General features: G+C 46.7%; 1 protein-coding gene across 2 annotated transcripts in view; it reads right to left on the minus strand.

Annotated features, from left to right (window-relative positions):
* nrp2a (neuropilin 2a) overlaps positions 1–26,710 on the minus strand; it is a 174,598-nt gene that overhangs the window by 25,011 nt on the left and 122,877 nt on the right. For both annotated transcript variants that reach the window (XM_078228915.1, XM_078228916.1), the window contains exons 11-14: positions 16,229–16,345; positions 6,975–7,130; positions 3,648–3,910; positions 3,413–3,509 (exon numbers count right to left, since the gene is read on the minus strand). In XM_078228915.1, coding sequence (XP_078085041.1) covers positions 3,413–3,509; positions 3,648–3,910; positions 6,975–7,130; positions 16,229–16,345 — 633 coding nt within the window. The remainder of the gene's footprint in view (positions 1–3,412; positions 3,510–3,647; positions 3,911–6,974; positions 7,131–16,228; positions 16,346–26,710) is intronic.

Consider the following 26,710-nt stretch of genomic DNA (forward strand, 5'->3'; position numbering starts at 1 on the left):
CACCATCCCAGTTCACCATATCCAAACACCACACCATCCCAGTTCACAGTACGCAAACACCGCTCCATCCCAGTTCACTGTATCCCAACACCACTCTATCCCAGTTCACTATATACAAACAGCACTCCATTCCAGCTCACTATATCCAAACACCACTCCATCCCAGTTCACTGCATCCAAACACCACTCCATCCCAGCTCACTATATCCAAACACCACTCCATCCCAGCTCACTGCATCCAATCATCACTCCATCCCAGTCCAAAATATGCAAGCACTACTCCATCCCAATACACTGTATCCAAACCCCACTCCATCCCAGTTCACCATATCTAAACACCACACCATCCCAGTTCACAGCACGCAAACACCGCTCCATCCCACTTCACTGTATCCCAACACCACTCTATCTCAGTTCACTATATACAAACCCCACTCCATCCCAGTTCACTGTATCCAAACACCACTCCATCCCAGTTCACTGTATACAAACACCACCCCATCCCAGTTCACAGCATCCCAACTCCACTCCATCCCAGTTCACTATATCCAAACTCCACTCCATCCCGATTCACTGTATCCAAACGTACTCCATCCCAGTTCACTATATACAAACCCCACCACATCCCAGTTCACTACATACAAACACCACCAAATCCCAGTTCACTATATCCAAACACCGCTCCATCCCAGTTCACTGAATTCAAATACCACTCCATCCCAGTTCACGGTATCCAAACACCGTTCCATCCCAGTTCACGGTATCTAAACACCACTCCATCCCAGTTCACTATATTCAAACACCACTCCATCCCAGTTCGCTATATACAAACACCACTCTATCCCAGTTCGCTATATACAAACACCACTCCTTCCCAGTTCACTATACGCAAATACCACTCCAGCCCAGTTCACTATATACAAACACCACTCCATCCCAGTTCACTATACCCAAACATCACTCCATCCCAGTTCACTATGTACAACCACCGCTCCATCCCAGTTCACTGTATCCAAACACCACTCCATCCCAGTTCACTGTATCCAAACACCACTCCATCACAGTTCACTGTATACAAACACCACTTCATCCCAGTTCACTCTACGCAAACACCACTCCATCCCAGTTCACAGTATACAAATACCACTCCATCCCAGTACACTGTACGCAAACACCACTCCATCCCAGTTCACTGTACGCAAACACCACTCCATCCCAGTTCACTATATCCAAACACCACTCCATCCCAGTTCACTATGTACAACCACCGTTCCATCCCAGTTCCCTGTATCCAAACACCACTCCATCCCAGTTCACTGTACGCAAACACCACTCCATCCCAGTTCATAGTATACAAACACCACTCCATCCCAGTATACTGTAAGCAAACACCACTCCATCCCAGTTCACTGTACGCAAACACCACTCCATCCCAGTTCACTGTACGCAAACACCACTCCATCCCAGTTCACTGTATCCAAACACCACTCCATCCCAGTTCACTGTACGTAAACACCACTCCATCCCAGTTCACTGTACGCAAACACCACTCCATCCCAGTTCACAGTATACAAACACCACTCCATCCCAGTTCACTGTACGCAAACACCACTCCATCCATATTCAGGATATACAAACACCACTCCATTCCCAGTTCAGGATATGCAAACACCACTCCATTCTAGCTCACTGTATCCAAACCCCACTCCATCCCAGTTCACTGTATCCAAATACCGTTCCATCCCAGTTCACTATATGCAAACACCACTCCATCCCCAGTTCAGTATTTACAAGCCCCACTCCACCCCAGTTCACTGTACGCAAACCCCACTTCATCCCAGTTCACTGTACGCAAACACCACTCCATCCCAGTACACTGTATACAAACCCCACTCCATCCCAGTTCACTGTACGCAAACACCACTCCATCCCAGTACACTGTATACAAACCCCACTCCATCCCAGTTCACTGTAGGCAAACACCACTCCATCCCAGTACACTGTATACAAACCCCACTCCATCCCAGTTCACTGTATCCAAACACCACTCCATCCCATTTCACTGTACGCATACACCACGCCATCCCAGTTCACTGCACGCAAACACCATTCCATCCCAGTTCACTGTACGCAAACACCACGCCATCCCAGTTCACTATATGCAAACACCACTCCATCCCAGTTCACTGTATACAAACACCACTCCATCCCAGTTCACTGTACGCAAGCACCACTCCATCCCAGTTCACTGCATACAAACACCACTCCATCCCAGTTCACTATATACAAACACCACTCCATCCCAGTTCACTCTACACAAACACCACTCCATCCCAGTTCACTATATACAAACACCACTCCATCCCAGTTCACTCTACACAAACACCACTCCATCCCAGTTCACTATATACAAACACCACTCCATCCCAGTTCACTATATACAAACACCACTCCATCCCAGTTCACCACTCATCTCCATTTCCAGAGCATGGAGATGAGAGCAAAAGGTGACTGACTCGGTGAGACGACTGCACATTTTATCACCTGATGCACAGCTCCTGGGAATGACCTCAGAAGTATCTTACCTTGGAGACCATAAGGTACAGGAGCAGAATTAGGCCATTCGGCCCATCAAGCCTGCTCCGCCATTCAACCAAGGCTGATAAGTTTCTCAACTCCATTCTCCCACCTTTTCCCTGTAACGTTTGATCCCCTTACCAATCAAGAATCTATCTGTCTCTGTCTTAAAGACACTCAATGACCCGGCCTCCACAGCCTTCTGCGGCAATGAATTCAATAGATTCACCACCCTCTGGCTGACGAAATTCCTCCTCATCTCAGTCCCTTTACTCTGAGGCCGTGCCCTCGGATCCGAGTCTCTCTGACTAATGGGAACATCTTCCCCATGTCCACTCTAACCAGGTTTTCCAGTATTCTGTAACTTTCAATGAGATCCCTCCCTCATCCTCATGAGATACGGATCGGGACCGTAGAGAAGCAAGTGTTAACCCTAACCCGGGCATTGTTGAGTAGCGGGATTCCCGGTGAGTCAGACCTCATTCTCTTAGAACCTTGTAAACTCTTTTTTCTGCTTCTCTTTAACTGCACTTCACATGTCGCTATCTGTTGGCGGGAAATGTTCTGCAGAAACAAGTCCCTGGTGACATAGAAAAATGGAAGATAGGAGCAGGAGGAGGCCATTCGGCCCTTCGAGGCTGCTTCACCATTCATCACGATCATGGCTGATCGTCCAACTCAATAGCCTAATCCTGCTTTCTCCCCATAACCTTTGATCCCAATAGAAACATAGCAATCCCAATAGGAACATAGCAATCCCAATAGGAACATAGCAATCCCAATAGGAACATAGCAATCCCAATGGAAACATAGACAGCGGGAGCGTGGTACTTACGTATACATTGGTCAAGTGACACGTGTGATGCAATGGCAACATTATCGATTGCAAGGTCCCCACCAGCACCAGTTTCCATGATGCCTTCAATGATGACCTGGGAACAGGGGGATCAACAGGAAAATGGTAGGTCAGAGAAAGATGGCATTCACCGCTACAGCAGAAAGGAGTTGCTGACGCTCTGTAGCTGCAACGTAAGGAAGGGGGAGTGGGGGAGGGCAGGGGGGCATGTTACCTGATAGTCAACATTGTATCCCGGGAGGATGATCTTCCCTTCTTTCCACTTGTCCCCCTGATCTCCTCTCAGTGACCACAGCGTCACATTGTTTGTCCTCTTCCTCAACAGCACCCGTAGGGTGCCAACATTGGCACCACGCATCTGGTACCAGAACACCATGCACCGGTGGCTGTTGATGGGTGGCACCAGGGGGCTAAGCAGTCTGGCTCGCTGCCCTTCAACCATCTTCGCAGCTTCAATGTGCAGGTAATTCCACTTGTCTATAAAAGGAGAAACATAAAGTGTTCCTGAGATGGAGGCTCTGTGGTCCAAGCAGTGTCATTGCCCCCTTTGCCCCTGTACACCACCTGAAGTATAAAGGAACCACCGAGTCCCTACAGTGCAGAAAGAGGTCATTCGGCCCATCGAGTATGCACCGACTCCATGAAAGCGCATCTTACCCAGGGCCTCCCCTCTGCCCTATCTTTGTAACCCTGCGGGTTTATCCCACTAATCCCCCTGGCCGACACATCTTTGGGCACAAAGGGCGGGGCTTTCTAGACACATTTGTCCCTAAACTGGAAAATCCCAACCAAGGTCAACGGAACTTTCCATGGTCTGCCCCTCGCCCGATACAATTCCCATGGTGGGCAGAACAGGAAAATTCGCCCCAAGACACAATTTAGCCAAGGCCAATCCACCCAACCTGCACATCTTTGGACACTAAGGGACAATTTAGTATGGCCAATCTACCTAACCTGCACATCTTTGGACACTAAGGGGCAATTTAGTATGGCCAATCCACCAAACCTGCACATCTTGGGATACTAAGTGACAATTTAGCATGGCCAATCCCCCTAACCTACACATCTTTGGAGTGTGGGAGGAAACCGGAGCACCTGGAGGAAACCCACGCAGACACGGGGAGAACGTGCAAACTCCACAGTCACCCAAGGCCAGAATCGAACCCAGGTCCCTGGCGCTGTGAGGCAGCAGCGCTAACCACTGTGACACAGTGCCACGCAGCCGAGGATAAAATATGCCAAATGAGGTGAATAGTGTATTTGTTGGGTTGACAACTCCAGTTGGACGCATTTCTGGAGGTTCCATCACACGGCTGGCCTGCCTCTGTAAGACCCTGCCCTTCCACTCCTGCCATTGCTCACCCAACACATGACCTCATGACCTTCCCAGCCAATCGGAATGCGAATAGTCTCTGACATGCCCAATTGGACACTTTCTGACTGTCAGTCAAAGAACCTTCTCCCACCTTTGCTTTGGCTCCAATGAGTAAAGCATTTGAAAGAAAAAACTTTTCAAAATCGGACAATTTTTTATCGTGCCTAAGGTTTCTCTCCTAAACTGTTGAGAGCAGTGTCTTGAGGATTCATCTTTAACTCCTGAGGAAGCCAGAGCAATCCTCGATGGTTAACAACACTATTTGTACATCCTACTTTTCAAGTGTTACTGTTTTAGTTTCTTTCTCTCCTGGGATTGAGAGGAGTTACTCCTGTACTCAATTTCATTATCTCACATGCCTCGAGCCATCAACAGATATGTAACAACAGGCCCAGGAGGAATTGGGTGTCCGATTTTCCATCCCTCTTCTCTGTCCCTCCGCAGAGATGCCTGACCTTTCTTTGACAGCCTTCCCCTGATGACCCACTCTTAAGATATTGCCTCAGACATTGACACCTCCTGGGATAACTCCATCCCCATACTGACTCGTAAAGGCGGAGTAACATTCTGACATTCCATTTGCTTCCGGTCTCAGACTCAGCAAAACTTATATGTTTTTTATATTTGCTCATGGAGGTGGGCATCGCTGGTTAGGCCGAGCATTTATCCCTCATTGCCCCTTGAGAAGGTGGTGGTGAGCTGCCTTCTTGAATGACTGCACTCCATGTGGTGTAGGTACTATTAGGGAGGGAGTTCCAGGATTTTGACCCCAGTGACAGTGAAGGATATATCTCCAAGTCAGGATGGTGTGGGGCTCGGAGGAGAATTTGCATATGATAGTGTTCCCATGCATCTGCTGCCCTTGTCCTTCTAGATGGCGGCAGTCGTGGGTTTGGAAGGTGCTGTCTAAGGAGTCTTGGTGAGTTCCTGCAGTGCCTATAAAGAGGAGCGGCTTTGTCCGGGATGGTGTCGAGCTTCTTGAGTGTTGTTGGAGCTACACTCATCCGGACAAGTGCAGAGTCCACCGTGACACTCCTGAATTGTGCTTTGCCGATGATGGATAGGCTTTGGGAAGTCAGGAGGTGAGTTACTTGCTGTAGGACTCCTAGCCTCTAACCCTGCTCTTATAGCCACAATTTGGCCATGCTATATGGCCTCTTAGTGTCAAGGGGATGAGCAGAGTAAATACGTGGGGTTACGGGGATAGGGCCTGGGTGGGATTGTTGTCAGCGCAGGCTCGATGGGCTGAATGGCCTCCTTCTGCACTGTAGTATTTATATGGCTAGTCCAGTGCAGTTTCTGATCAATGGTAACCCCCAGGATGGTGATAATGGGTGATTTGGTGATGGTAATGCCATTGAATGTCAAGGGGCGCGCTTTACTTTGTAGATCATCCCACAGCGCAGCACAAGTGAATAATCAAACAGTGTTTGACACTGACCAGAGGGGAGGGCCTGGGCGGGATTCTCTGCCAGAGACTCGGTGCAGACTTGATGGGCCGAATGACCTCCTTCTGCACTGTAGGGATTCTCTGGAGCCACAGAAGGAGGGCAGGTGACCTCAAGCTTGCCCAAAGAGGTAAGTTTTAAGGAGTGCCTTTAAGGAGGAGGGAGCAGGAGAGAGACGGAAAGGGAGGGATTTCCAGGGTTTTGCACCCAACCAGCTGACAACAAACATTAGAGTCCAGAACTGGAACATGACAAAGATCTGGGAGCTTACACTGATCGTGAGGAGTGAGTCCAATGGGGTTTTGAAAACATATCTCAGCCCTGTGTGGTGGAGACATGGGAGGGAGGAACTTTAAAACTGATCTCATATTCCCCTGGGCTTGGGAGGAGCAATATTCAGACGGACTTCCTGCTCCTGTTCTCTTTCCAATGATCTTCACTGAAAGTCAAACAAGAGCAGGTTTGAACTCAGCTATCGCGACCTCCACCCCCCCCCCCCCCCGCCCCTTTCCCGGTTGCACTCCCAAACTTTTGCATAATTGTCAACCATCATTCATTGCAAGACGTCACCCAAGGCGAGGTCAGAGGGCACCAGTTGAACTGTTGTCCACCATGAACATGAAGCAATAACCAGAATCCAATCAAAAGTTCTCCATAGAGGTGAAAGAATGAAGATCTGGGTGGTGATTGCCACCGCCTCAATTTAACGCTGACTTACCTGCGTTGTGGCCTTGGTTTGGTCCAAGATCTTCAGAGCTGCCAGAGTGGACCATCCACCTGGATGTGGCTGATAGGTCATGTGTCCATCCACAGAGCTCACTGCCTCGTGAGTCCCCAAAACTGCAGTTGAAGCCTTCGATGGTGGGGTGGATTTCTGTGTGGCCAGAAATACATCTCCGATCAGGAAACATCTTCATTTATTCATTCATTTCTTTCCCCTCTCCTCTTACAGATTCCATCCCTTCCCTCAAAACTTCCTGCTGGCAAGTGTTTAGTGTTTATTTTTTATTACTGTCACAAGCAAACTTACATTAACACTGCAATGAAGTTACTGTGAGAATCCTCTAGTCACCACACTCCGGCGCCTGCTCGGGTACACTGAGGGAGAATTTAGCACGGCCAATCCACCTAACCAGCACGTCTTTCGGATTGTGGGAGGAAACCGGAGCACCCGAGGAAACCCGAGGAAACCCACACAGACATGGGGAGAACGTACAGACTCCACAGTCAGTCACCCACGGCCAGAATTGAATCTGAGTCTCTGGCGCTGTGAGGCAACAGTGCTAACCACTGTGCCACCTCGATGTCTCACCAGCATGGTGGCACAGTGGTTAGCACTGTTGTCTCACTGCACCAGAGACTCAGATTCAATTCTGGCCGTGGGTGACTGACTGTGCGGAGTCTGCACGTTCTCCCCATGTCTGCGTGGGTTTCCTCCGGGTGCTTTGGTTTCCTCCCACAGTCGAAAGGTGTGCAGGTTAGGTTGATTGGCCATGCTAAATTGATCCTCATTGTATTAGCCATAGTAAATGTGCGGGGTTACAGGGATAGGGCCTGGGACGGTGGTGGGCCTAGATAAGATGCTCTATCGGAGAGTTGGTGCAGACTCAATGAGTTGAATAGCCTCCTTCTGCACTGCAGGGATACTATGGTTCTAAACCATGGAGGGCTGAATGGCCTGTTTCTGTGCTGGGCATTCCATGTACCTCTATGTAATGTTAGTGTTGTGTAATTGGAATACTTTTCCCATTCTGTGCATCTGGGCTTGGATTTTCACTGAGTGAACTTTTGAAAATAGTGGGTGGGGCTTGGATGTGGAAGTCCCGCCCCCAGGGGAAAGGGCAGGGTGTGACTCACTCAGCTGGGAATCCTGAACTCAGCTGGGCCATTTTGAACTTAGTGCTGATTCAAACACACCTTCCACTTTGGCTGGTCATGTACCTTCACTGCAGTGTAGGTGTCACAAACTGATGGAATAGACATCAATGCTGCTGAACAGTGGATGAGGTCTGTAAACTTGTCAACCATCATTCATTGCAAGACATCAACCAAGGTGAGGTCAGAGGGAACCAAAGAGCTTCTATAAATACCTAAAGGGCAAAAGAGTAACAAGGGAGAGAGTAGGGCCTCTTAAGGATCAACAAGGTCGCCTATGTGTGGATCCACAAGAGATGGGTGAGATCCTAAATGAATATTTCTCATCAGTATTTACTGTTGAGAAAAACATGGATGTTAGAGAACTTGGGGAAATAAATAGTGATGTCTTGAGGAGTGTACATATAACAGAGAAGGAGGTGCTGGAAGTCTTAAAGTGCATCAAGGTAGATAAATCCCCGGGACCTGATGAAGTGTATCCCAGGACACTGTGGGAGGCTAGGGAGGAAATTGCGGGTCCCCAGCAGAGATATTTGCATCATTGATAGTCACAGGTGAGGTGCCTGAAGATTGGAGGGTGGCAAATGTTGTGCCTTTGTTTAAAAAGGACTGCAGGGATAAACCTGGGAACTACAGGCCGGTGAGCCTCACATCTGTGGTGGGTAAGTTGTTGGAAGGTATTTTGAGAGACAGGATCTACAGACATTTAGAGACGCAAGGACTGATTAGGGACAGTCAGCATGGCTTTGTGATTGGAAAATCATATCTCACAAATTTGATTGAGTTTTGTGAAGGGGTAACCAAGAAGGTAGATGAGGGCAGTGCAGTTGATATTGTCAACGTGGACTTTAGCAAGGCCTTTGACAAGGTACCGCATGGTAGATTGTTGCATAAGGTTAAATCTCACGCCATCCAGGATAAGGTAGCTAAATGGATACAAAATTGGCTTGATGACAGAAGCCAGAGGGTGGTCGTAGAGGGTTGTTTGTGACCAGCGGTATGCCTCACGGATCAGTGCTGGGTCCACTGTTATTTGTCATTTATACTAATGATTTGGATGAGAATATAGGAGGCATGGTTAGTAAGTTTGCAGATGACACCAAGATTGTTGGCATAGTGGGTAGTGAAGAAGAGTATCTTGGATTGCAATGAGATCTTGATCAATTGGCCAGTGGGCTGACGAATGGCAGATGGAGTTTAATTTAGATAAATGCGAGATGATGCATTTTGGTAGATTGAACCAGGGTAGGACTTACTCAGTTAATGATAGGGCGTTGGGGAGAGGTACAGAACAAAGAGATCTAGGGGTACATGTTCATAGCTCCTTGAAAGTGGAGTCACAGGTGGACAGAGTGGTGAAGAAGGCATTTGGCATGCTTGGTTTCATCGGTCAGAACATTGAATACAGGAGTTGGGACGTTTTGTTGAAGTTGTACAAGACATTGGTAAGGCCACACGTGGAATACTGTGTACAGTTCTGGTCACCCTATTATAGAACTATTAAACTAGAAAGAGTGCAGAAAAGATTCACTAGGATGCTACCGGGACTTGATGGTTCGAGATAGTAGAGGCGGGTACAATTTTATCTTTTAAAAAGCATTTAATAGTTACATGGGTACGATGGGTATAGAGGGATATGGGCCAAATGCGGGCAATTGGGAATAGTTTAGGGGTTTTAAAAAAAAGGGCGGCATGGACAAGTTGGGCCGAAGGGCCTGTTTCCATGCTGTAAACCTTTATGACTCTATGACTTATAAGGAGAGGCTGGATATACTGGGACTTTTTTCTCTGGAGCGTAGAAGGCTGAGGGGTGATCTTATAGAGGTCTATAAAATAATGAGAGGCACAGATCAGCTAGATAGTCAATATCTTTTCCCAAAGATATCTTTTCCTAAAACTAGAGGGCATAGGTTTAAGGTGAGAGGGGAGAGATACAAAAGTGTCCAGGGGGGCAATTTTTTTCATACAGAGGGTGGTGGGTGTCTGGAACAAGCTGCCAGAGGCAGTAGTAGAGGTGGGTACAATTTTGTCTTTTAAAAAGCATTTAGACAGTTACATGGATAAGATGGGTATAGAAGGATATGGGCCAAATGTGGGCAATTGGGACTAGCTTCAGGGTTTAAAAAGGACGGCATGGACAAGTTGGGCCAAAGGGCCTGTTTCCATGCTGTAAACCTCTATGACTCTAACTGTCAGGATGTGAATTTTTATTACATGCTCCACTCTTAAACACAAAAAACATTGACTGAAACTGTCAACGAGGGTTAAAAAAAAACCTCTGTTGGACTGGTTTGACTTGACCATCTGGAATAGGTTAGAAAAAAATATTACCATCAGGCCATGCAGTTTCAAAGGAGCTCTCGGTTAACACTTCCACAAGGGCTATTATGGTCTCATTATGAATGCTTGGCTGGGTTTCAAAAGCTACAATTATCTTAGCAGTGAGCTCACAGTTTGGCTGACTAAAGAATCTATTGAAGAATTAGCTCTCTTTGATGCGGGGTCTGAATAGATGTGTGTTTGTTTTTTTTATATAAAGGATTGACCACTTCAGGAGATTTAAAAGCACTGAATGGGTTTGACAAGTGTGAGTTTTATCAAGTGTGTAGGAGTGAGAGCTGTGTTAGTTGCTAGAATCTTTTTTTATCTCCCCTTGACTCCCGTGGTCTGCCCTTCGTGGATACTGGCTATGGAGGTGGCATGGGAGTATGCTGGGGCATTGGGAATGTTGGGGGGGGGGGCATGGGTTGGCTTGGGGGCTGGTTTGGGGCTGGGGAGAGGAGGGTGGTTGGTGAAGGTTAGAGGCCTCAGGGCTTCTAAAATAACGTGGACAAAGTCCCAGAAAACTGAGTCGGGCATTCGAAGTAGCCCACCTCAGCAAGTGCCCGCCCCCATGGCTGCCTTGGATTTGCTGCTAAGTACAGTGGGCAATGGCTTGGTCTCACCCTCAACTCACTGGAGTGAGAATTGGGTCGAATTGGGTCCCTTTAAACTGAGGTGATTCTCCTGACTCAAGCTACCTGTCTCGGTCCCCATGTGTCTGTTTGAAAGCACTCCCAGCAGCCAACTGTGGAGTAAGAGCTCCCTGCATTCCAATCCAACAATGCAACTTCGCCCAGAGAAACCACCAGCTGCCATCTTGGTGGTTTCTCTGGAGATAGAGCACCAGAATCAAGTTGGCTCCATCCTGCGGGAAGCCTGGCTCTCTCAGGCTGGGATTGTAATGCCCAAGGTGACAATTAGCCAACTTGCAAACAAGATCTCGAAACACCAAACATCACATCGACAATAACCGTCCTCTCCCCCGTCAATTAGCTTCTTGTGGTTTTACGATTAATTCCTCAGTAAAACAGAAAGAGTTAACTTTCTGCTTCGTCTCCTTTTGTCTATTTGGCAAGTGTCTTATGATTGGAATCTTCTAAGTGGCGAGTCTTCCCATTACATCGGAATTGAAATGTTTATTTATTAGTCACAAGTAAGGCTTACATTAACACTGCAATGAAGTTACTGTGAAATTCCCCTAGTCGCCACACTCCGGCGCCTGTTCAGGAACAGCGAACCAGCATATCTTTCGGACTGTGGAAGGAAACCGGCACATCTGGAGGAAACCCACGCAGACATGGGGAGAACGTGCAGACTCCACACAGACAGTGACCCAAGCCGGGAATCGAACCCAGGTCCCTGGCGCTGTGAGGCAGCAGTGCTAACCCACTGTGCCACCGTGCCGCCCATAGAGCAGGAGTAGGTAAATTCAGCCCTTCGAGCCTGCTCCGCCATTCAATCAGATCATGGCCGATCTCTCCCTGGTCTCAAATCCACCTCCCCACCTGTGCCCCATATCCCCTTATTCCTTTTTTAAACCAGAAATATATCTCCCTCCTTCTTGACTCCACTGCGTTATGGGGCAGCGAATTCACCATCCACTGCAAGAAGTCGTCGTTTTAAATGTAACCACTGATAACATTGGATCTGTTGTAGTGTGACCAATAGTAACAAGCTGTAAGGGTCAGCTGACCCAGTAAACTATGTAACCAATGAAAAAAATGATGCGATGATCAGCTGACCAAGAACCTGTTGGGGATTATTGAGCCCTTGGAAGGGCCCAGGGTGAGACCTCAAGTGTTGGGAGTAATGAAGTCTCTTTATTAAACCTTTTTCTTTGATTTATAAGTTGGAGTAAGTTTTGTTTTATTTTATTGTCTACACCTGAAGAGTTCCTTCTGGAGGATCAACAGTTGTTCCTCCTCAGCTCAGTTTTAAATCTATCACCTCTCAACCTATACCCGTGACTTCTTGTTCTAGATTGCCCCACAAGGGGGAACTACGTTTGTTCTATCAAGTCCCTTTTAAATTTTTAATATACCTCGATCAGATCCCCTCTCATCCTTCCAAACTCCAGCAAGCACAAGCGCAAACTGTTTAATCTCTCCTCATACGTCAACCCTTTCATCCCCGGAATCAATCCAGTGAACCTCCTCTGAACTGCCTCCAATGCCACCGCATCCTTCCTCAACTAACGAGACCAAAACTGGCCCCAATTAAGCACCAGGATTTGTAAGGAGACACTTTGAAAAGGAAACATAATCCCTCAGCGACTGAAGCTACCCCTCGAGAAGAGATCAGGTGGAATTTATTTTTCCCAAGCATCCGTTCAGTTGACCCAGGCTTTTCTCAATAGCGACCGCGTACCTTTTTATGTTGGCAAAATAATTTAATCTTTAACGTTTGACTTCGATGTGATCAAACAGTTATGAATATATCCTTGCGTACAAGTCTGGCTAAAATAAACAGGGCGTATCAGTCATTTGTATAAGAGGGGAGGTTAAAAGAGAGAGAGGGGGAAAATAATCAGCAGTAAAAGGGTGTGAGGTGAGGGGGGGAGGGGGACAAGAAAGGTGTGAAATAGAATGTGAGGGGTAATACTCACGGATTGTGAGAGAGAGAAACCGTGACAAAGCCCAATGCCTGCTGCTGTCACCATGGCAACAGGGACAGGAAAGGCAAATATAGAGGTACAGGGATGCTGAGACATATTAATCCTGGGCTGGGGCTTCACTTAGTCAGCGGCAAGATGAGGGGGTGGGAGCTAGAACGGAGGAAAATCAAATGCCTCAAGGGACTCGAGCCAACAGATTGTCTCTTGGCACCAGCTCCGGACAGCTCCGGTTCTCATCTCACCGTCCCCTGAGCAAACCTTCTGCCACAGAAACAACCCCCTGCCATGGTTAACTCATGATCCAACAATCTCCTACTTGTCAAGTTGGGGGGAGTGGAGGGGGGAGGTGTTGGAAAGGTTAATAAAGTCCTCCATCCCCCGCCACTGGCTAATAATCCAGAGAAGCACAGGCCCAATAATCCAGCAAAGCCAGCTATCACCGGGTCAATATTCGGCACATCTAGGATAATATTGGATGAATAATATGACCAATCTAGAAAAGTAATAGGTTAGAAATCTAGAGAAACCCGACCTGTTGAAGGCCTTCACTTACTCATTTTGTTCCCCAGATCCCTTTAACCCCTTTTATTATTAGAAATATATCTATCTCCTTCTTAAAATCATTCAACGATTTCAGACTCCACCGTGCTATGGGGCAGCGAGTTCCATAAATTCACTGCCCTTCCCCTCTCCCATGGGGCGGGGTGTTGAGGGAGGGAGGGGTGTTTCTGTGGCAGAATGTTTGTTCAGGAAGATGGTGAGATGCACACTTGCTCCTCTCAGCCCCCAAGCAGTGCTGGAAAAGTGATTCCCTGCAACAATCAGACCCCCCCCCCCCCCCCATCCCATATTAGAGATGAAAGAGGGGGGGGCAGTGGTGAGGGGGATTGGTGTTGGATATGCGGGCAATGCCTTCACTCTCTGGGAAGTCGGCCTAATTAAGAAGAGGATAATGGAGTCACTCATGGCCTCACTCACATACTCTGGGTGAGTTTGTTGGTAATTGTGGACTCCAGAATGGGAGCTAAATATATAACACTTGGCAGCTGATGCACTCAGTTACTCATTTCGCTTGAACAGTTTTCTAGGTCTCACTACTTACGAGTGCACTTTGTGTCTTACATTGAGGAACTCCAGAGCTGTGTTTATTTGGACCTGGCAACCGGTTATTGAGATTTATCGGTTTATTGGTCAGAATTCACAAGCCTAGTTTTTATTGATTTGATTGAAACCGGCTGTTCTGGTTAGCTGCCAAAGGCCATCAATTGAGGCCTAGATGCCAGTAGACTTGGCGTGAGAGCACTCAACTCATTCAGGATGGAAATGGAAATGTCCGTGTTTGGGTCAGTGATTCCATCCACATCCATTTGGAGTCAGTGCACTCGGGACTTCTCTCCCATTGGTTTAATTATTCAAGAGGGTTTCTCGAGATTTCTAACCTATTACTTTTATAGATTGGTCATATTATTCATCCAATATTATTCCAGATAGGTTGGATACTGACCCAGTGACTATCTGTCTTTGCTGGGCTACTGGGCCAGTGTTTCCCTAGATTATTGGCCAGTGTTCCCCTGGACTATTGGCCAGTGTTTCCCTGGATTATTGGCCAGTGTTCCCCTGGATTATTGGCCAGTGTTCCCCTGGATTATTGGCCAGTGTTTCCCTGGATTATTGGCCAGTGTGTCCCTAGATTATTGGCCAGTGTGTCCCTAGATTATTGGCCAGTGTGTCCCTAGATTATTGGCCAGTGTTTCCCTAGATTATTGGCCAGTGTTTCCCTAGATTATTGGCCAGTGTTTCCCTGGATTATTGGCCAGTGTGTCCCTGGATTATTGACCAGTGTTCCCCTGGATTATTGGCCAGTGTTCCCCTGGATTATTGGCCAGTGTTTCCCTGGATTATTGGCCAGTGTTTCCCTGGATTATTGGCCAGTGTTCCCCTGGATTATTGGCCAGTGTTCCCCTGGATTATTGGCCAGTGTTCCCCTGGATTATTGGCCAGTGTTTCCCTGGATTATTGGCCAGTGTTTCCCTGGATTATTGGCCAGTGTTTCCCTAGATTATTGGCCAGTGTTTCCCTAGATTATTGGCCAGTGTTCCCCTGGATTATTGGCCAGTGTGTCCCTAGATTATTGGCCAGTGTGTCCCTAGATTATTGGCCAGTGTGTCCCTAGATTATTGGCCAGTGTGTCCCTAGATTATTGGCCAGTGTTTCCCTAGATTATTGGCCAGTGTTTCCCCGGATTATTGGCCAGTGTTTCCCTGGATTATTGGCCAGTGTTTCCCTGGATTATTGGCCAGTGTTTCCCTGGATTATTGGCCAGTGTTTCCCTGGATTATTGGCCAGTGTTTCCCTGGATTATTGGCCAGTGTTTCCCTAGATTATTGGCCAGTGTTCCCCTGGATTATTGGCCAGTGTTTCCCTAGATTATTGGCCAGTGTTTCCCTAGATTATTGGCCAGTGTTCCCCTGGATCATTGGCCAATGTTTCCCAAGATTATTGGCCAGTGTTTCCCTAGGTTATTGGCCAGTGTTCCCCTGGATTATTGGCCAGTGTTTCCCTAGATTATTGGCCAGTGTTTCCCTGGATTATTGGCCAGTGTTTCCCAAGATTATTGGCCAGTGTTTCCCTGGATTATTGGCCAGTGTTTCCCTGGATTATTGGCCAGTGTTTCCCTGGATTATTGGCCAGTGTTTCCCTGGATTATTGGCCAGTGTTTCCCTAGATTATTGGCCAGTGTTTCCCTGGATTATTGGCCAGTGTTCCCCTGGATTATTGGCCAGTGTTTCCCTAGATTATTGGCCAGTGTTTCCCTAGATTATTGGCCAGTGTTCCCCTGGATCATTGGCCAGTGTTTCCCTGGGTTATTGGCCAGTGTTCCCCTGGGTTATTGGCCAGTGTTCCCCTGCGTTATTTGCCAGTGTTCCCCTGGATTACTGGTCCCCTGTTTCCCCGTGTTGGTGTTTAACAAAAATCTATTTCAGCCGACTGTGGCAACAACAAGAATAATTAATTGGACGATGACAGAATTACATCCCTAATTTTTCTTCACTTTCATGTTTCTGGCACGCGCTGTCTATAGTTGTAAATCAATAGCTCTGTAATAAATGTAAATCTTCAATCAGTTTATTGCCGCAATGCTCACAGGCCTCTGGACTTACCAAGGATATGTGGACTGGCCATGCAGGAGGGATCATCCTCATTGACACATGGGGCCTCAGTAGCATTCTCTCCAACCCACTGCGTGGACACAACAGTCACGGGAGACGTGGTGGTGGCTGGAAAAATAAAGCACCTCGAGTGAAATCAGGCAACAAGTTGGCAACGTAATATTCATAGAATGATAGAATCCCCACAGTACAGAAGGAGACAGTGCAGGGCGGCTCGGTGGCACAGTGGTTAGTGCTGCTGCCTCACAGCGCCAGGGATCCGGGTTCAATTCCGGCCTCAGGTCACTGTCTGTGTGGGTTTCCTCCCACACTCCAAAGATGGACGGGTTAGGTGGATTGGACGTGCTAAATTGCCCCTCAGTGTCAGAGAGATTAGCAGAGTAAATATGTGGGGTTACGGGGATAGGGCCTGGGTGGGATTGTGGTCGGTGCAGACACACACACACTGACACACACACACTGACACACACACACTGACACACACACATTGACACACACACACTGACACACACACACACACACACTGACACACACACTGACACACACACTGACACACACACACATACTGACACACACATACTGACACACACACACAGACACACACACACTGACACACACACTGACACACACACACTGACACACACACACTCACACTGGCACACGCACTCGCGCACCACACACACACACACACACTCACGCACCCACGCACACATACACTCACACTCACGCACACACATTCACACACACACTCACTCACGCTGACACACTCATTCACACACACACACACTCACTCTCACTCACTCACTCTCACTCACTCACTCTCACACACTCACTCTCACACACTCACTCACACGCACACTCACGCACGCACACGCACACACACACTCGCACACACACTCGCACACACACTCGCACACACACTCGCACACACACTCGCACACACACTCGCACACACACTCGCACACACACTCGCACACACATTCGCACACACATTCGCACACACACTCACACACACACTCACACACACACTCACACACACACTCACTCACTCTCACACTCACACGCACACTCACACACTCACGCACGCACACACACACACACACACTCACGCACAGTCACGCACACTCACTCTCACTCTCACACACACTCACACGCACACACTCACGCACGCACACTCACGCACGCACACACACACTCGCACACACACTTTCGCGCACACACTTGCGCACACACTTGCGCACACACTCACTCACACACACACACACACACACACACACACTCACACACTCACACACACATCCGCACACACACATATCCACACACACACATCCACACACTCACACGCACACACTCACACACTCACTCACTCACTAATTCACACACATGCACATCCATCCACACACACACTCACTCACTCACACACACGCTTGCACACACATACACTCACACACACATACACTCCCTCACACACACACATACACACACTCACACACACTCACATGGTGACCAATTTCGAACTGCCCTATGAAACAGCAAAGTAGATGTCTGGCCTGTGACTCAACTTCCAACATGAACGAGGGGACCAGTTAGTATTCTGGATAATGTTTTCTGCTCCACGTTGGAACGCAGTTATAAAAATGAATGAATCCCTTCCTTTCTTTCCTGGTCCCACTTGGCTCAGTTTCAGACATTTTCTGCAACAAATCTTTTCCTGGTCACAATCGCTTTTCAAAATTCCTCAGAAGCTTTGCATTAAATCACTGCTCAAAGCTACCTGCTGCCAGTTTCCCAGAATATCTGATCCAATTGATCTGGGCTCCGTAACTCACATCACACCTCCCAATAAAGTAATGGGGGAGGAAGTACGGGCTGACTGAGGGAGCATCTAATCCAGGCTGATGCCTCAGTGAGGCGCTGAGAGAGAGCGGCGATCTCAACTCAACAAACTCTGTCAGCACCAAAACCGGAACAGGAGGCGAGCTCTAACATGGTGGCTCGGCCAACATTCATCCCTCCAACAACATCGATAAAGCAGATTATCTGGCCATGACCTCCTTGCTGTTTTTGGGACTTGCTCTGCACATATTGGTGACTAAGTTGTAGAACGTGCCGTTTGGAGACGTGGCCATAATTCAAATTCAATTCCACTTTGGTAGCAATAAAAGGAAGAAAGATTGTGACTTGAATGGGTGTAAATTGGGAGAGGTGGATACCCAGTGAGACTTGGTGCCCTTGTGCATCAGTCGCTGAAAGTAAGCGTGCAGATACAGCAGGCAGTAAAGAAGGCAAATAATATGTTGGCCTTCAGAGCGAGAGGATTTGAGTATCGGGATAGGGATGTTTTGCTATAATTGTATAGGGCGGTGGTGAGGCAACGCCTGGAGTGATGTGTGCAGTTTTGGTGTGTTTATACATAGATACATAGAATCCTACAGTGCAGAAAGAAGCCATTCGGCCCATCGAGTCTGCACCAGCCACAATCCTACCCAAACCCGATCCCCATAACCCCTTGCATTTACCCTAGCTCATCCCCCTGGGCAATTTAGCATGGCCAATCCACCTAACCGCATATCTTTGGACTGTGGAAGGAAACCGGAGCACCCAGAGGAAACCCACGCAGACACGGGGAGAATGTGCAAACTCCACACAGACAGTGACCCAAGCTGGGAATCGAACCCAGGTCCCTGGCGCTGTGAGGCAGCACTGCTAACCACTGTGTCACAGTGCTGCCCTGAAGAATCCCTGCCGCCCTGAGGAAGGATGTCCTTGCTGTAGAGGGAGCAGGCGTGAAGGGTCGAATGGCCTCCTCCTGCTTCTAGTTTCTATGTTTCTATATTTCATTGGCTGTGAAGCACCTTCAGAAGTTCAGATATTGTGAAGGGTGCAGAATGATGTATTTCTGCGATGGTGACGCAGAATGATTCTTTATCCAACAGTCTGAATCTACTGACAGCAGATCGGACCAAAGCACAGCTCCTCATCTCACTGTGACTGAAACACTCTGATTGATCGCATCAGGAGAAAACAGTCGTTGTTCTGACTGACAGATTAATTAAAATATATATTAAATAGCAAGAGAATCCCGGTCCTCCCTAATTTCAGGTTGCGGCTTGAAGCAGTGCAAATTACTGGTGCAATTTACATCTATAATTCAAATTCCGTTCCAGAGAAAGTCATTCGGAATCTTGTATGGAAAACTTTATCATAAATGAAGACATCGGCACAGACACAGCTTCCAGTAAACTACAACTGGACAATCAGACACAGCTTCCAGTAAACTACAACTGGACAATCAGACACATCTTCCAGTAAACTACAACTGGACAATCAGACACAGCTTCCAGTAAACTACAACTGGACAATCAGACACAGCTTCCAGTAAACTACAACTGGACAATCAGACACATCTTCCAGTAAACTACAACTGGACAATCGGTCACATCTTCCAGGAAACTACAACTGGACAATCACACACAGCTACCAGTAAACTACAACTGGACAATCTCACACAGCGTCCACTAAACTACAACTGGACAATCGGTCACATTTTCCAGTAAACTACAACTGGACAATTGGACACAGCTTCCAGTAAACTACAACTGGACAATCACACACAGCTTCCAGTAAACTACAACTGGACAATCTCACACAGCGTCCACTAAACTACAACTGGACAATCGGACACATCTTCCAGTAAACTACAACTGGACAATCAGACACAGCTTCCAGTAAACTACAACTGGACAATCAGACACAGCGTCCAATAAACTACAACTGGACAATCAGACACAGCTTCCAGTAAACTACAACTGGACAATCAGACACAGCTTCCAGTAAACTACAACTGGACAATAAGACACAGCTTCCAGTGAACTACAACTGGACAATCAGACACAGCTTCCAGTAAACTACAACTGGACAATCAGACACAGCTTCCAGGAAACTACAACTGGACAATAGACACAGCTTCCAGGAAACTACAACTGGACAATCAGACACAGCTTCCAGTAAACTACAACTGGACAATCAGACACAGCTTCCAGTAAACTACAACTGGACAACCAGACACAGCTTCCAGTAAACTACAACTGGACAATCAGACACAGCTTCCAGTAAACTCTAACTGGACAATCAGACACAGCATCCAGTAAACTACAACTGGACAGTCAGACACAGCATCCAATAAACTACAACTGGACAATCAGACACAGCTTCCAGTAAACTACAACTGGACAATCAGACACAGCTTCCAGTAAACTACAACTGGACAGTCAGACACAGCATCCAATAAACTACAACTGGACAATCAGACACAGCTTCCAGTAAACTACAACTGGACAACCAGACACAGCTTCCAGTAAACTACAACTGGACAATCAGACACAGCTTCCAGTAAACTCTAACTGGACAATCAGACACAGCACCCAGTAAACTACAACTGGACAATCAGACACAGCATCCAGTAAACTACAACTGGACAATCAGACACAGCTTCCAGTAAACTCTAACTGGACAATCAGACACAGCACCCAGTAAACTACAACTGGACAATCAGACACAGCATCCAGTAAACTACAACTGGACAATCAGACACAGCTTCCAGTAAACTACAACTGGACAATCAGACACAGCTTCCAGTAAACTACAACTGGACAGTCAGACACAGCATCCAATAAACTACAACTGGACAATCAGACACAGCTTGCAGTAAACTACAACTGGACAATAGACACAGCTTCCAGTAAACTACAACTGGACAATCAGACACAGCATCCAGTAAACTACAACTGGACAATCAGACACAGCTTCCAGTAAACTACAACTGGACAACCAGACACAGCTTCCACTAAACTACAACTGGACAATCGGACACAGCTTCCACTAAACTACAACTGGACAATCTGACACAGCTTCCACTAAAGTACAACTGGACAATCAGACACAGCTTCCAGTAAACTACAACTGGACAATCAGACACAGCTTCCAGTAAACTACAACTGGACAATCAGACACAGCTTCCAGTAGAATACAACTGGACAATCAGACACAGCGTCCACTGAACTACAACTGGACAATCAGACACAGCTTCCAGTAAACTACAACTGGACAATCAGACGCAGCTTCCTGTAAACGACAACTGGACAATCAGACACAGCTTCCAGTAAACTACAACTGGACAATCACACACAACATCCAGTAAACTACAACTGGACAATCAGACACAGCTTCCACTCAATACAACTGGACAATCAGACACAGCTTCCGGTAAACTACAACTGGACAATCAGACACAGCTTCCAGTAAACTCTAACTGGACAATCAGACACAGATTCCAGTAAACTACAGCTGGATAATCAGGCACAGATTCCAGTAAACTACAACTGGACAATCAGACACAGCTTGCAGTAAACTACAACTGGACAATCAGACACAGCTTCCAGTAAACTACAACTGGACAATCAGACACAGCTTCCAGTAAACTACAACTGGACAATCAGAAACAGCTTCCAGTAAACATCAGCTGGACAATCGACACAGCTTCCAGTAAACTACAACTGGACAATCAGACACAGCTTCCAGTAAACTACAACTGGACAATCAGACACAGCATTCAGTAAACTATGACAGGACAATCAGACACAGCTTCCAGTAAACTACAACTGGACAATCAGACACAGCTTCCAGTAAACTACAACTGGACAATCGACACAGCTTCCAGTAAAGTACAACTGGACAATCAGACACAGCTTCCAGTAAACTACAAATGGACAATCAGACACAGCTTCCAGTAAACTACAACTGGACAATCAGACACAGCTTCCAGTAAACTACAACTGGACAATAGACACAGCTTCCAGTAAACTACAACTGGACAATCAGACACAGCTTCCAGTAAACTACAACTGGACAATCACACACAACTTGCACTCAACTACAACTGGACACTCAGACGCAGCTTCCACTAAACTACAACTGGACAATCAGAAGCAACGTCCACGAAACTACAACTGGACAATCAGACACAGCTTCCTGTAAACTACAACTGGACAATCAGACACAGCTTGCAGTAAACTACAACTGGACAATAGGCACAGCTTCCAGTAAACTACAACTGGACAATCAGACACAGCTTCCAGTGAACTACAGCTGGACAATCGGACACAGCTACCAGTAAATTACAACGGGACAATCAGACACAGCTTCCACTAAACTACAGCTGGACAATCAGGCACAGATTCCAGTAAACTACAACTGGACAATAGGCACAGCTTCCAGTAAACTACAACTGGACAATCAGACACAGCTTGCAGTAAACTACAACTGGACAATCAGAAACAGCTTCCAGTAAACTACAACTGGACAGTCAGACACAGCTTCCAGTAAAATACAACTGGACAATCAGACACAGCTTCCAGTAAACGACAGCTGGACAATCAGACACAGCTTCCAGTAAACTACAACTGGACAATCAGACACAGCTTCCAGTAAACTACAACAGGACAGTCGGACACAGCTTCCAGTAAACTACAACTGGACAGTCTGACACAGCATCCAGTAAACTACAACTGGACAGTCTGACACAGCATCCAGTAAACTACAACTGGACAATCAGACACAGCTTCCAGTAAACTACAACTGGACAATCAGACACAGCATCCAGTAAACTACGACAGGACAATCAGACACAGCTTCCAGTAAACTACAACTGGACAATCAGACACAGCTTCCAGTAAACTACAACTGGACAATCGACACAGCTTCCAGTAAAGTACAACGGGACAATCAGACACAGCTTCCAGTAAACTACAACTGGACAATCAGACACAGCTTCCAGTAAACTACAACTGGACAATCAGACACAGCTTCCAGTAAACTACAACTGGACAATAGACACAGCTTCCAGTAAACTACAACTGGACAATCGACACAGCTTCCAGTAAAGTACAACGGGACAATCAGACACAGCTTCCAGTAAACTACAACTGGACAATCAGACACAGCTTCCAGTAAACTACAACTGGACAATCAGACACAGCTTCCAGTAAACTACAACTGGACAATAGACACAGCTTCCAGTAAACTACAACTGGACAATCAGACACAGCTTCCAGTAAACTACAACTGGACAATCACACACAACTTGCACTCAACTACAACTGGACACTCAGACGCAGCTTCCACTAAACTACAACTGGACAATCAGAAACAACGTCCACGAAACTACAACTGGACAATCAGACACAGCTTCCAGTAAACTACAACTGGACAATTAGACACAGCTTCCAGTAAACTACAACTGGACAATCACACACAGCATCCAGTCAACTACAACTGGACAATCAGACACAGCTTCCAGTAAACTACAACTGGACAATTGGACACAGCTTCCAGTAAACTACAACTGGACAATCACACACAGCTTCCAGTAAACTACAACTGGCCAATCAGACACAGCTTCCAGTAAACTACAACTGGACAATTGGACACAGCTTCCAGTAAACTACAACTGGACAATCAGACACAGCTTCCAGTAAACCACAAGTGGACAATTGGACACAGCTTCCAGTAAACTACAACTGGACAATCAGACACAGCTTCCAGTGAACTACAACTGGAAAATTGGACACAGCTTCCAGTAAACTACAACTGGACAATCGGACACAGCTTCCAGTAAACTACAACTGGACAGTCAGACACAGCTTCCAGTAAACTACAACTGGACAATCAGACACAGCTTCCAGTAAACTAGAACTGGACAATCAGACACAGCTTCCAGTAAACTACAACTGGACAGTCACACACAGCATCCAATAAACTACAACAGGACAATCAGACACAGCGTCCAATAAACTACAACTGGAGAATCGGACAGAGCTTCCAGTAAACTACAACTGGACAATCAGACACAGCTTCCACTCATCTACAACTGGACAATAGACACAGCTGCCAGTAAACTACAACTGGACAATCGGACACAGCTTCCAGTAAACTACAACTGGACAATTGGACACAGCTTCCAGTAAACTACAACTGGACAATCAGAGACAGCTTCCACTCAACTACAAGTGGACAATAGATACAGCTGCCAGTAAACTACAACTGGACAATCAGACACAGCTTCCAGTAAACTACAACTGGACAATCAGACACAGCTTCCAGTAAACTACAACTGGACAATAGACACAGCTTCCAGTAAACTACAACTGGACAATCAGACACAGCTTCCAGTAAGCTACAACTGGACAATCACGCACAGCTTCCAGTAAACTGCAACTGGACAATCACACACAGCTTCCAGTAAACCACAACTGGACCATTGGACACAGCTTCCAGTCAACTACAACTGGACAATAGACACAGCTTCCACTCAACTACAACTGGACAATCAGACACAGCTTCCACTCAACTACAACTGGACAATAGACACAACTTCCAGTAAACTACAACTGGACAATCACACACAGCTTCCAGTAAAATACAACCGGACAATCACACACAGCTTCCAGTAAACTGCAACTGGACAATCACACACAGCTTCCAGTAAACCACAACTGGACCATTGGACACAGCTTCCAGTCAACTACAACTGGACAATAGACACAGCTTCCACTCAACTACAACTGGACAATCAGACACAGCTTCCAGTAAACTACAACAGGACAATCAGACACAGCTTCCAGTAAACTACAACTGGACAATCAGACACAGCTTCCACTCAACTACAACTGGACAATAGACACAGCTTCCAGTAAACTACAACTGGACAATCAGACACAGCTTCCAGTAAACTACAACTGGACAATCAGACACAGCTTCCAGTAAACTACAACTGGACAATCAGACACAGCTTCCAGTCAACTACAACTGGACAATAGACACAGCTTCCAGTAAACTGCAACTGGACAATAGACACAGCTTCCAGTAAACTACAACTGGACAATCAGACACAGCTTCCAGTAAACCAAAACTGGACAATCAGACACAGCTTCCAGTAAACTACAATTGGACAATCGGAAACAGATTCCAGTAAACTACAACTGGACAATCAGACACAGCTTCCGGTAAACTACAACTGGACAATCAGACACAGCTTCCAGTAAACTACAACTGGACAATCAGACACAGCTTCCAGTAAACTACAACTGGACAATCAGACACAGCTTCCAGTAAACTACAACTGGACAATCAGACACAACTTCCAGTAAACAACAACTGGACAATCAGACACAGATTCCAGTAAACTACAACTGGACAATCAGACACAGATTCCAGTAAACTACAACTGGACGATCAGACACAGCATCCACTAAACTACAGCTGGACAATCAGGCACAGATTCCAGTAAACTACAACTGGACAATAGGCACAGCTTCCAGTAAACTACAACTGGACAATCAGACACAGCTTGCAGTAAACTAGAACTGGACAATCAGACACAGCTTCCACAACACTACAACTGGACAATCAGAAACAGCTTCCAGTAAACATCAGCTGGACAGTCAGACACAGCTTCCAGTAAACTACAACTGGACAGTCAGACACAGCTTCCAGTAAACTACAACTGGACAATCAGACACAGCTTCCAGTAAACTACAACTGGACAATCAGACACAGCTTCCAGTAAACTACAACTGGACAATCAGACACAGCTTCCAGTAAACTACAGCTGGACAATCAGACACAGCTTCCAGTAAACTACAACTGGACAATCAGACACAGCTTCCAGTAAACTACAACTGGACAATCAGACACAGCTTCCAGTAAACTACAACTGGACAATCAGACACAGCTTCCAGTAAAGTACAACTGGACAATCAGACACAGAATCCAGTAAACTACAACTGGACAATCAGACACAGCTTCCAGCAAACTACAACTGGACAATCAGACACAGCTTCCAGTAAACTACAACTGGACAATCAGACACAGAATCCAGTAAACTACGACAGGACAATCAGACACAGCTTCCAGTAAACTACAACTGGACAATCAGACACAGCTTCCAGTAAACTACAACTGGACAATCGACACAGCTTCCAGTAAAGTACAACTGGACAATCAGACACAGCTTCCAGTAAAGTACAACTGGACAATCAGACACAGCTTCCAGTAAACTACAACTGGACAATCAGACACAGCTTCCAGTAAACTACAACTGGACAATCAGACACAGCTTCCAGTAAACTACAACTGGACAATAGACACAGCTTCCAGTAAACTACAACTGGACAATCAGACACAGCTTCCAGTAAACTACAACTGGACAATCACACACAACTTGCACTCAACTACAACTGGACACTCAGACGCAGCTTCCACTAAACTACAACTGGACAATCAGAAGCAACGTCCACGAAACTACAACTGGACAATCAGACACAGCTTCCTGTAAACTACAACTGGACAATCAGACACAGCTTGCAGTAAACTACAACTGGACAATAGGCACAGCTTCCAGTAAACTACAACTGG

Source organism: Mustelus asterias, chromosome 14, assembly GCF_964213995.1.
Source record: "Mustelus asterias chromosome 14, sMusAst1.hap1.1, whole genome shotgun sequence".
Taxonomy (NCBI): domain Eukaryota; kingdom Metazoa; phylum Chordata; class Chondrichthyes; order Carcharhiniformes; family Triakidae; genus Mustelus; species Mustelus asterias.